The 11,781-nt window shown below is 42.4% G+C and overlaps 1 protein-coding gene across 3 annotated transcripts in view; it reads right to left on the reverse strand.

Annotated features, from left to right (window-relative positions):
* Positions 1-11,781, reverse strand: part of cc2d2a (coiled-coil and C2 domain containing 2A) — a 187,689-nt gene that overhangs the window by 66,602 nt on the left and 109,306 nt on the right. For all 3 annotated transcript variants that reach the window (XR_007262507.1, XM_048599381.1, XM_020517151.2), the window contains 2 exons: positions 10,241-10,418; positions 5,375-5,525 (listed from right to left, as the gene is read on the reverse strand). Coding sequence is in view for 2 of the 3 variants with exons in the window: in XM_048599381.1 (XP_048455338.1) it covers positions 5,375-5,525; positions 10,241-10,418 (329 nt within the window). In the remaining variant the exon portion in view is untranslated. The remainder of the gene's footprint in view (positions 1-5,374; positions 5,526-10,240; positions 10,419-11,781) is intronic.

Below are 11,781 nucleotides of genomic sequence, written 5' to 3' on the forward strand. Positions count from 1 at the left end.
TTAGGAATCAAACTTCAAGTAGATTGAATAAACGAGTGACAGTGAGAAGTGGGATGGTTAATACAGGACTGAAGGTGTTATATCTGAATGCACACAGTTTAAGAAAGAAAGTAAATGAGCTTGTGGTGCCGATAGAAATTGGCAGATATGACATGATGGGCATCACAGAGACATGGTTGCAAGGGTATCAGGACTAGGAGCTGAATATCCAAGGATATACATCTTATCGAAAAGATAGGCAGGTGGGCAGTGGGTGTAGGGTTACCTTATTAGTAAGAAATGAAATTAAATCAATAGCAAGAAATGAGGTAGGGTCAGATGATGTAGAATCTGTGTGGGTAGAGTTGAGGAATCACAGAGGTAAAAAAAACATAGTTGGAATTGTGCACAGGCCTCCAAACAGTAGTTAGGAGCTGGGGCACAAGATACACCAGGAAACAGAAAAGGTGTGTAAGAAAGGCAATATTACGGTGATCATGGGGGATTACAAAATGCAGGTAGACTGGGAAAATCAGGTTGGTAGTGGATTACAAGAAAAGGAATTTATGGAATGTCTATGAGATGGTTTTTTGGGGCAGCTTGTGATGGAGCCTGCTAGGGAACAGGCAATACTGGATTTAGTGTTGTGCAATGAGACAGATTTGATAAGGAAGCTGAAGCTGAAGGAACCCTTAGGAAGCAGGGACCATAATATGATAGAATTTACTCTGCAATTTGAGAGGAAGAAGATAGAATCAGAGGCAACGATATGACAGTTGAATAAAAGCAACTACACAGGTACGAGGGAGGAGCAGGCCAGAATTGACTAGGAGAGGAGCTTAGCAGGATACACAGTGGAACAGCAATGGCAGGAGTTTCTGCAGTAATTCAGGAGAGACAGCAAAAATTCATCCCTAGGAAAAAGAAGCACATTACAGGGATGGATGAGGAAACCATGGCTGACTAAGGAAGTCAGGGATAGCATAAAAACAAAAGAGAAAGCATATAATGTGGCGAAGGGCAGTGGGAAACCAGAGGATCGGGAAGCTTACAAAACCAACAGAGGGCAACAAAAAAGAAATAAGGCGGGAGAAGACTAAAAATGAGGGTAAGCTAGCCAGTAATATAAAGAAGGACTGTAAGAGTTTCTTTAGATATATAAAGGGCAAAAGAGAGGCAAAAGTGGACATTGGACTGCTGGAAAACAACACTGAAGAGACAGTCGTGGGGTACAAGGAAATGGCTGAGGAACTGACTTTGCGTCAGTCTTCACAGTGGAAGACATGAGTGATATCTCAAAAATTTGAGAGAGTCAGGGGCAGAGCTGAGTATGGTGGCCATCACCAAGGAGAAGGTGCTAGTAAAACTGAATGGCACGAAGGTGGATAAATCATCTGGAGCAGATGGGCTACACCCCAGAGTTCTAAAGGAGAGCTGAGGAGACAGTGGAGGCATTAGTGATGATTTTCAGGAATTGCTAGAATCAGGGAGGGTCCCAGAGGACTGGAAAATTGCTAACATGACACCCCTGTTTAAAAAGGGAGTAAGACAAAAGACCAAAAATTACAGGCTGATTAGCCTAACCTCTGTCGTGGATAAGATTTGAGAGTCAATTGTGAAGGATGAGATTTCTGAATATTTGGAAGTGTATGGTAAAGTATGGCAAAGTCAGCAAGGCTTCATCAAGGGGAGGTCATGTCTGACAAATCTGTCAGAATTCTTTGAGGAAGTAGCGTGCAGGTTAGACTAAGGAGATCCAATGGATGTTATCTACCGTGGTGTTAGAGGCAAGGTGCTAGCATGGATACAAGATTGGCTATCTGGCAGAAAGCAGAGAGTGGGGTTAAAAGGGTCTTTCTCAGGATGGCAACCGGTGACAAGTGGTGTTCCACGAGGGTCAGTGTTGGGACCACAACTTTTCACTTTATACATTAATGATCTAGTTGAAGAAACTGAGGGAATTCTGGCTAAGCTTGCAGACAATTCAAAGATAGGTAGAGGGACAGGTGGTATTGGGGATGCGGGGAGGCTGCAGAAGGATTTGGACAGGTTAGGAGAGTGGGCAAAGAAGTGGCAGATGAAGTACAATGTGGGAAAGTGTGAGGTCATGCACCTTGATAAGAAGAATAGAGGTATGGACAATTTTCTAAATGGGGAGAAAATTCAGAAGTCTGAAGTGCAAAGAGACTTGGGAGTTCTAGTCCAGGATTTTCTCAAAGTAAACTTGCAGGTTGAGACAGTAGTTAGGAAGGCAAATGCAACTTTGGCATTTAATTTGAGAGGACTTGAATATAAAAGCAGGGATGCACTCCTGAGGCTCTATAAGGCTCTGGTCAGGCCACATTTGGAGTATTGTGTGCAGTTTTGGGCCCCTTATCTCAGGAAAGATGTACTGGCCCTGGAGCAGGTTCAGAAGAGGTTCATGAGAATGATCCCAGGAGTGAAAAGTGAGGAATGTTTGAGGACTCTAGGTCTATACTCAATGGAGTTTAGAAGGATGAGGGGGTGATCTAACTGAAACTTACAGAATACTGAATGGCCTGGACAGAATGGATGTTGGGAAGATGTTTCCATTGTTACGAGAGACTAGAACCTGAGGGCATAGCTTTAGAGTAAAGGGAAGACCCTTTAGAATGGAGATAAACTTCTTCAGTCAGAGAGTGGCAAATCTATGGAATTCACTGCCACAGAAGGCTGTGGAGCCCAGGTCATTGAGTATATTTAAAACGGAGATAGATTGGTTCTTGATTGTCCAGGGGATCAAGTGTTATGGGGAGAAAGTAGAAGAATAGGTTTGAGAAACGTATCAGCCATGATTGAATGGTGAAGCAAACTCAATGAGCTGAATGGTCTAACTTCTTCTCCTATGTCTCATGGTCTAATGCTCAGAGCCATCATTTCTTTCTTAAGATCTAACTTAGGATATATGAATACGACTGAATAATTAAAAATTAAAACATAAAAAATATCAGAAGAATTATTTTCTGGTATCCACTGAATAAAGAAATACTGACTCAACCATGACTATACGATGATGAATATCATGCAGGATTTTGAAATCAATACAAAGGAGATTCTTGATAAAATACAGGAACTGATAACCAAACCAATCTTCTGAAGAGATAATAGGAACTGCTGATGCTGGAGTCCGAGATAACAAGGTGTAGAGCTGGATGAACACAGCAGGCCAGGCAGCATCAGAGGAGCAGGAAGGCTGATGTTTCGGGCCTAGACCCTTCTTCAGAAATGGGGGAGAGGAAGGGGACTCTGAAATAAATAGAGAGAGGGGGAGGCGATAATAGAAGGTGGAGAGAGGAGCAGATAGATGGAGAGAAGATGGACCAGTCAAGGAGGCGGGGATGAAGCCAGTACAGGTGAGTGTTGGTAGGGAGTTGGAATGTGGGTTGGTCAGTGAGGAGGGAGGGGCGGGTAGGTGGGAGGGAAGACGGACATGTCAAGGAGGCGGGGATGGGACTAGTAGGTAGGAAGTGGGGTGGGGGTTGGTCAGTGAGGTGGGAGGAGCAGATAGGTGGGAGAAAAGACAGACAGGTCAAGGAGGCGGGGACGAGATGGGCTGGTCTTGGGATGAGGTCAAGGGTGGGGAGATTTTGAAGCTTGTAAAGTCCACATTGAGACTACTGGGTTGCAGGGTTTCAAGGTGGAATAGGAGGTGCTGTTCCTCCAGCCTTCGGGTGGCATCGTTGTGGCACTGGAGGAAGCATAGGATGGACATGTCATCCTAGGAGTGGGAGGGGGAGTTGAAGTGGTTCGCGACTGGGAGGTGTTGTCATTTGTCACGAACCAAGCATAGGTGCTCCACAAAGCGGTCTCCAAGCCTCTGTTTGCTCTCCCCTATGTAGAGGAGGCCACATCGGGAACAGCGGATACAGTATACCACATTAGTGGATGTGCAGGTAAACATCTGTTTAATGTGGAAAGTTTTCTTGGGGCCTGGGATGGGGGTGAGGCGGGGAGGTGTAGGGGCAGACGTAGCACCTCCTGCGGTTGCAGGGAAAAGTGCCGGGGGTGGTGGGGCTCGTGGGGAGTGTGGAGCAGACAAGGGAGTCGCAGAGAGAGCGGTCCCTCTGGAAGACAGATAAGGTGGAGAGGGAAATATATCCTTGGTATTGGGATCAGATTGCAGGTGGCAGAAGTGGCGGAGAATGATGCGTTGAATCCAGAGGTTGACAGGTGATACGTGAGGACAAGGGGAATTCAGTCTTTCTTGTTATTGCGGGGAGGGTTTGTGAGGGCTGAGGTGCGGGAAACGTGAGAGATGCAGTCGAGGGCATTTTCGACCACTATGGAGGGGAAATTGTGGCCCTTGTAAAACGAGGACATCTGGGATGTCTGGGAGTGGTCTTTGAAAAACGAGGACATCTTCTGAAATCTTCTGAAACTAATTTTATCTATCATAGTTGCTAAAGGAGAAACAAAATTGGCAACGTACCAGCTAAAATCAGTACAAAAGGACAATCAGATACTGGGGAGGTCAAACAAGACTTAGAAGTAAGTCAATAGAGGAGATAGATTTTTTTAAAAATGGCGGCAAAAATCTTACCCTTGCAACTACAGAAGGATTGGCTCAACAACAAGCAATGTAAATCACTTGAGGAAGCAGAAAGAACTGCATGTATAATAATATTTTCATAAGGTACAGCCACCATAGGTCAGAAGAGGAAAATCCTGGAGGCCAAACCTCTTGAACTCTTTGAGGATTCAGCAAATAAGTCAGGTGCTGCTACTCCTTCTGATAGTAAAGCCCAGCTTCCTAATAAAGTTGCAAAGCATTTCTAGTCCAACTGAGAGTTGGCCCTAAGTGAATAGCAGGAAATAGCATCCATCATTCATAGTTTGCAGCTACTGCTTGAAAGAGGAAGTCTCACTATTGCTGGTAAGATAATTTGAGTGACATGATTGCAATGTACAGCACCTCTAATATTTCATGCTGCTTTAGTGGATCTTTTATAAAAACACACGGCAAAAAACACTACTCTGTTTCAACGTCAGGGTGTGCAAACTCCATGTCAGGAGTAAACCTACTCGCATCATTGATCTCTTCTGTGATATTCATTAGCATGTAGAAAATAATAAACAAGAAAGAATTTTCAGAAACATTTTCAGCATCAGATTCCCATAGACAATTATAACTAGTTTTGTACTTCAGCATTAAATTGAATAAATATTGCAGTTTCAGGTGTTTTAGTTCATCAATTATATTGTAAAAAGACACTGATTCAAGCAGAATGCTAATGTTCTTCTTTTCTCCCCTCGCCAAAAGTTAATAACCCGATCTCTTTAAACTGAATTGAGGGATGAACATACTCATATGATAAGTTACTTCCTCTTTGAGTAAAATTACTGAAGCTTTGAAAACTTTGTACTTAAAACCTACCACTGCCAACTCCCTCATGGTCAAACATTATACGATGAGCACTGCTAAACTCTATTTCATCAATTGGGGCACTCCCTGTGAGGATGGTGGTTTCTGGGATGGGAACAAAGACTTCTGTCTTTATGCTGCTCATTCCCATGGTTTCAAATATCTAAAAACAAGAAAGAAAACAAAAACACAATAACTTCACACAAACAAGTTGATTCTTGCTGAACGTGTTGATTGTTGCTAAAATACTAAAGACAATGGCTTTCTTTGCTCCAGGATTCTCTGACACATTGGTTGAACTTTTAGATGATGTTTATGTGCAATATATAGTGGTACAATTAGTACATACAGTATATAAAGCGATCTAATTATCATTTGTAATCGACAATTAAAAACTCACGAATTAACATTTGACTGTGGTAAAAACCAAAAAACCAATCAGGTCGCGTTAGCCAGATGATAACATCCTTTCCAACTGAATAACATACTTTTTTTCAGGTCTTTATGTATAGTACCAATTATTTTAATTGATGCTCCTACAATCCCAGACCACAAGAGCACCAAATTCATGTCACTGTCTGGTCAGGGGATCTAGTAACTTTCAGAACAGAACTGTTCATTCTAGTTAATTGAAACTAAACCCTACTTTGCAAAGTTAGAATAGTAAAATAACATATATGGCAATTTACATTCTAACATTCACAATTACCATGAGGTAAAGAGATAACAAGGTGTAGAGCTGGATGAACACAGCAGGTCAAGCAGCATCACAGGAGCAGGAAAGCTGACGTTTCGGGTCAAGACCCTTCTTCAGAAATCATTATCTCAGATTCTCCAGCATCAGCAGTTCCTACTATCTCTGTACCATGAAGTAAATACGGATTGACATACAAACTAAACAGAGCACATCATGTAGCAGATGTGGTCAAGACTAATCGCACAGATTTCTCAGCAGCCCACCAAGATGGCAATGTCACAGTCAATCATGAAGTCCGACTAAAATTTTATCTACAAGGGATTCCAATTGTTCACTTTCAAAGAGCTAGCTGTGGAACTCCCTCAAAAGCTGTTCCCACATGGACTGCCTCAACTACTGCTCATATCCTGTCATTTGTTCCCTTCTTGAGACTGCATTCTACTGGGTTCCCCAGGCAGCGCACGAGTACAGCTATAGCACACCTTTGTAGACACATAGCTTCACTAAGCTGATACTGTTACTGCTTTTCTCAGAGTCTCAATATTTCTCAGCTGCACCAAGCAAATACTGCTTGTGGTCCTTCTTGTCTTCCTTACTCTCAGATGCACAGAACTATCAGTGGTACTCCGGGGTACTTCTGAGCCGTAACTCTCTCCAAAATAGAACAAACTACCTCCCACTATTATCTCAACTCCTCAGGACCTCTCCTGAGTCTTAACTGCATGCAGCCACCAAATGGCTCCTGGGGCTTCATACTGAGCTCCATTTACATAAAGCCAGTTTTCAGCCAACTTCTGAGCAGCACAGCTAACAGCAGCACTTCTCCCGCATGGAATCTATCCCTCTGTTCCTCTCCATCTGACTCATTAACCTGTCATGGAACTCCCCTTTTTTGGCCATTCCGAATTTCATTCTGGGTCAGACTTTCACACCACCACCACTATCACAATGCACGCATCTGAGGGAGGCTGAGCCATGCTCAATCTTGACAGACTCTGACAAAAATTGGAAATTATAAGTTTAAAATGTGTGATCGGTCCCACTTTAAGAGTGCGCTGGAACTCCCGTGTATGCTAGGAATTGTAGTCCTTGACCTCAACCCATAAAAATAGCTAAATTTGGGATTTTGTTGACAATACTTCCATTTGGAATGGAAGAAAGCTCTTTTAAAGCAATTATTTGCTACATTTATAAATAGGCAATTTCTTATGAAAAAATAATTGGATGCAATTGTGATTGGTAGATTACAAGAATGACATAAATTATTTAGGCACAACTTTTTCAATCAACAGTGTGACAAGTCTGTAATTATTGTACTTATTTGTAGCATTGTACATGTTGGTAATCACAATGCGACAAGTATTACTAAACTCCACTATTCACACCAAAATAACAAAACTGCAATACTTTGGTCAATGTAGAGGACCATTTGATTTAACTGAAAACTATTAAAATTCTGCAACTTCCAAACTGCATTGCATTAAAACTTAGCAACTTACAGGTTTATTTTTCTCTAGCTGTGATGACATGATACACACTTAAATTCAATACGTAGTACAGTAAGTAACAGCATCCTTCAGTTGCGCAGAGCCTTGGTCAGACCCCATTCGCATTCAGCTTTGTGTATGCACTACGGCAATGATATAATGGACCAGAATTTTCAAGTTTTCTGCACGATGTTGCAGCATTTGCTGCTACTACCCTTCTAAATCCGAGCACATTAGGATTTTGGTTAACAATAGATTCAGGCAGAAATCCTGAAGTCACAGTTCATTACTCACTGCCCTGGACAGGCTATACTGTGCATGCACCATGCTTGATCTCTTATTTGAAATCAGTGGTGAGCATTCTCACTTCACTGTTGACTACAAAATCAATGACATAGTGGTTTAGGGAGGGGTCAGGCATAGTTTGATGAGAATGATGCTGACAGTTACAGGTTTCATTGTCAGACAAGCTGTATAAATTTGGCTTCCATTTGAATGCTGGCTTTGAGAGGTCAACTGGTAAATATGGCAAATTAAGTCAATAGAATTGATACAGAGAAACTGTTCCCCCTCATAAGAGAATCAGGAACATGGGATAAAATCTGAAGATTAGAGCTAGGCCAGTGAGAAGTAAAATCCGAAAGAATTTTGACATACAAATTGAAAGGTTCTTCCTCAGAAGAATATGAATGCTGAGTCAATGTTGGTTGCAAGTCCAATACAAATATATTTTCTTATGTTAGGGTAAGAAATAAGGAATGTGGTGCGGTCAATAGCCTAGGCAACTAGACCCATCATAAAATTGGCTGAACAGTTTCTGCAAGCAAGGCCTGATGGAAAACAAAGAGGCCATGGTTCACACAGGTCAAAAGCCAGAATGATTCAGTCCAGATCTGGATTACATATTGAACAATAGGAGAGTCATTATGACCAGAAACTCATCGAGAAGTACTCAGCCAGAACAACATTATGTTTGTGTACTGGCACCATGGAGTCATCAGGCGGCATGGTGGCTCAGTGGTTAGCACTGCTGCCTCACAATGCCAGGGACCCGGGTTCAATTCCACCCTCGGGCGACTGTCTATTTGGAGTTTGCACATTCTCCCCGTGTCTGCGTGGGTTTCCTCCCACAGTTCAAAGATGTGCAGGTTAGGTGGATTGGCTAAGCTAAATTGCCCATAGTGTTCAGGGGTCTGTAGATTAGGTGGCTTATAGGGGGATGAGTCTGGGTGGGATGCTCCAAGGGTCGGTGTGAACTTGTTGGGCCGAAGGGCCTGTTTCCACACTGTAGGGATTCTATGATTCTCACGAGATGAGAACAAATCAGAACAGGGTTAAGCCGTGGATCATGATTAAAGCTGACATATGACAAATGGTCAGGATAAAAGTGCATTAATATATGGGAAACAAAAGAAAAGCACACTAATGGCTAGATGTTACAGTTGTTGTGGCAAAGGCTAAATTGAGTTGGCTATTTTGGAGGGATTTCTGTTGCGAGGACTAATGGTATTTTCTTGCCGTATCTTGCTAATCACACCTTATTAATTACTTGTCTCCACCCCATTACTTCTCTCAAGTCCAATTCTCACCCCATCTGACTACACACCATTCCTGGAACAACTTGCTACTCAGTGGATAGCCCAGAATACATTGTCATCCCTTGAGCCTGCAGCATCTTTAAGAGCCCTCCATTAGTCCAGAGTTCCTAACATTTTCTCTGGACAGAGTAGACGTAGCTTTTCAGGCAGGGTCCCTGGAGGTCCTGCTGGATGGGGTGGTGCACTGGATGGACTTTCGTCTTCCCCCAGGATCAGTGGAGCCTGCAACACCAGACCATGCCAGCCTGGTCTGACCGTGCTTCCCAGATTACGGGAGTCTCTGTGCTCAAGACGAATGCACAGCATTATAGGAAGAATGTCAATTCCTCTCTCTGATACCTCACACTTACTCTATTGCTGCTTCAGTACCCTTTAACCACCAAGGCTCACTCTATACCACTCTCACTAATGCCTGGAACATCTTCCCTCACTCACTGTGAAGAGCCCAGAGATGCAGCTGGCCCAGTTCACGAGCTGGGTGCTTGTCCCTAACAGCAGTGTCCTTGCAGCAGCATTATAATAATATCTGCTGACGAAGCTTGCAATTCAGCACTGAAGCGCAGTAACAACTTGCAAGTGGTTTGGAGATGTGCCATGAGGGTTCTTAAATGCTGGCACATGTTGCATACCAATATCCATGGATGTGGGTGCATGTGGCCCGTGCTTTTGGAATGTGTCCTGAGATGTTTGTGCCCTGTGTCAACATGGAAGTCGTTTGGAGCAAGCAGCAAGCTGAATCCACCAGGCGCTAACTCTGGTTTCTTTGCTGAGTTTTCCCGATGTCCAGCTTGCTTGGTGAGTTGGTGAGATGGGAGTCTGAATATTAATTAGGCAAAGATGCAGTGTTAAAACATGTTTAACAAACAATAACAGCCATCAATCAACGTCTTGTGGCTGCCTAGCAAGAATCACACCACACTGATTGTGAAAAGCAGAAAATATGGAGCTAGACATTGAGGTGAGCCTCATTGCACTTGTTCCTAATTCTGCCATACATCCCACGTTGCTCAGACCCCTAGAAGGTTCTGGTCAATGTATTCAAGTAAATATTAAAAAGCACTCATTCAATTCAGAGGACTGCTCCTGTTCCAAATACCTGGATCTTTATGCTTTCTGGCCAGTTGATTATTTGCACGTTGAAGATTTGTCCGAAATGGATCCTGAAGTCAGCAGACAAAGTTTGGCTGCTGGTCCTGGAAACCTCTTTGTTGTTAAAAATAATTTTGGCATACAGGGAAGACCTCTGTACATCCTGCCTTCGCAGCTGTTCTCCTCTGAGAAGAAAACATATTTTCATAGATTTTTACTCAATTTTTACTTACTTTGCTCTATAAAAGCAATCAAAAACTGTATGGCAAATACTAGAGATAAGTGTATAGAGAATGCACATTTTTTTAAACTTCTATACTTGAAGGCAAGTTACACAATCTTCAATTTAAAAATTCCACAGCAGGGTAAAACTAAAGTACTCTTTTCAAATACTGCTCAATTTTCTTCAAGAATCTAGAATAGAAAATGTTTCAGAAATAAGAGAATATTAAAAAGCTACTGTGCATTTTCAGAAAATGTCAATGTTTCTGATCTCAGCAATCAGATGGGCAATAAATGCGGGCCCAACCTTATCCTGTGAATGAATTTAAAAAAAAGACACTCGTATTATTTGCTCCAAATTAAAAAAGAACAACTGAGGATGAGAGTACAGAGTTTGATGCCATTCAGCCTAGCACATCCATGTCAGTTTTCGCATATCGTAATAACCTGATTTACCTGACCTCTCCACCAAATTGAATGTAGTTTATAATCCATCACTGTCCACATCACTCCATCATAAAGTTAAATCCTACGTTCCATTACTAATCTAGTGTCTTCTCATTCCACAGCGGACTGTATATATAAAGTTGTTTTTTCTCACATCACCCTTGCTTTTTTTGCACATCACTTCAAATCTATGACCTTTCATTCTTTTTACAACCAGGAACAGCTTCCCACGCTGCACTGGATCCAGCTGCTCATAATTATGAGGATCTCTATCAATTCTCCTCTTAGACGACTTTTCTCCAAGGAGAACAAGTTCCCAATTTCTTCAATCTATCCTCATAACAGAAGTTTATCATCACTGGAACCATTCTTGTGAATTGCTCTCTCCAATGCATTTGCACCATTCCTATAAAGTAGGATACAGTAATTTCTCTGTACGCTTGAGAGTTCGATTTTTGCGAACCATCAAGAAACATGAAACTCGAGAGTGCGGAGCCAGTTAAAATATAGGTGAGAAATTGTGGGTTTGCTAGTTTGCCCACTGATGTTAATTTTGTTGCTACTTACTTTTTGGCATGGATAGGTGATGTCACGAGTCATGAACTCGTGGATACACAGCATTTACAGTATGTTGAATGGAAGGACCCTAGTGGCTATAATTTTTCAGAAAATCGTTTCTTGTTAATCTTATCTGGATGGCATGTCACCTGCAGCTGCAGAAACAGCTTACCATTTTTTAAAAAAAGGCCAAATCACCTCAGCTGAGCCACAGAGATAGTAGGAACTGCAGATGCTGGAGAATCTGAGATAACAAGGTGTAGAGCTGGATGAACACAGCAGGCCAAGCAGCATCAGAGGAGCAGGAAGGCTGACGTTTTG

This window comes from Rhincodon typus, chromosome 1, assembly GCF_021869965.1.
Source record: "Rhincodon typus isolate 14 chromosome 1, sRhiTyp1.1, whole genome shotgun sequence".
Taxonomy (NCBI): domain Eukaryota; kingdom Metazoa; phylum Chordata; class Chondrichthyes; order Orectolobiformes; family Rhincodontidae; genus Rhincodon; species Rhincodon typus.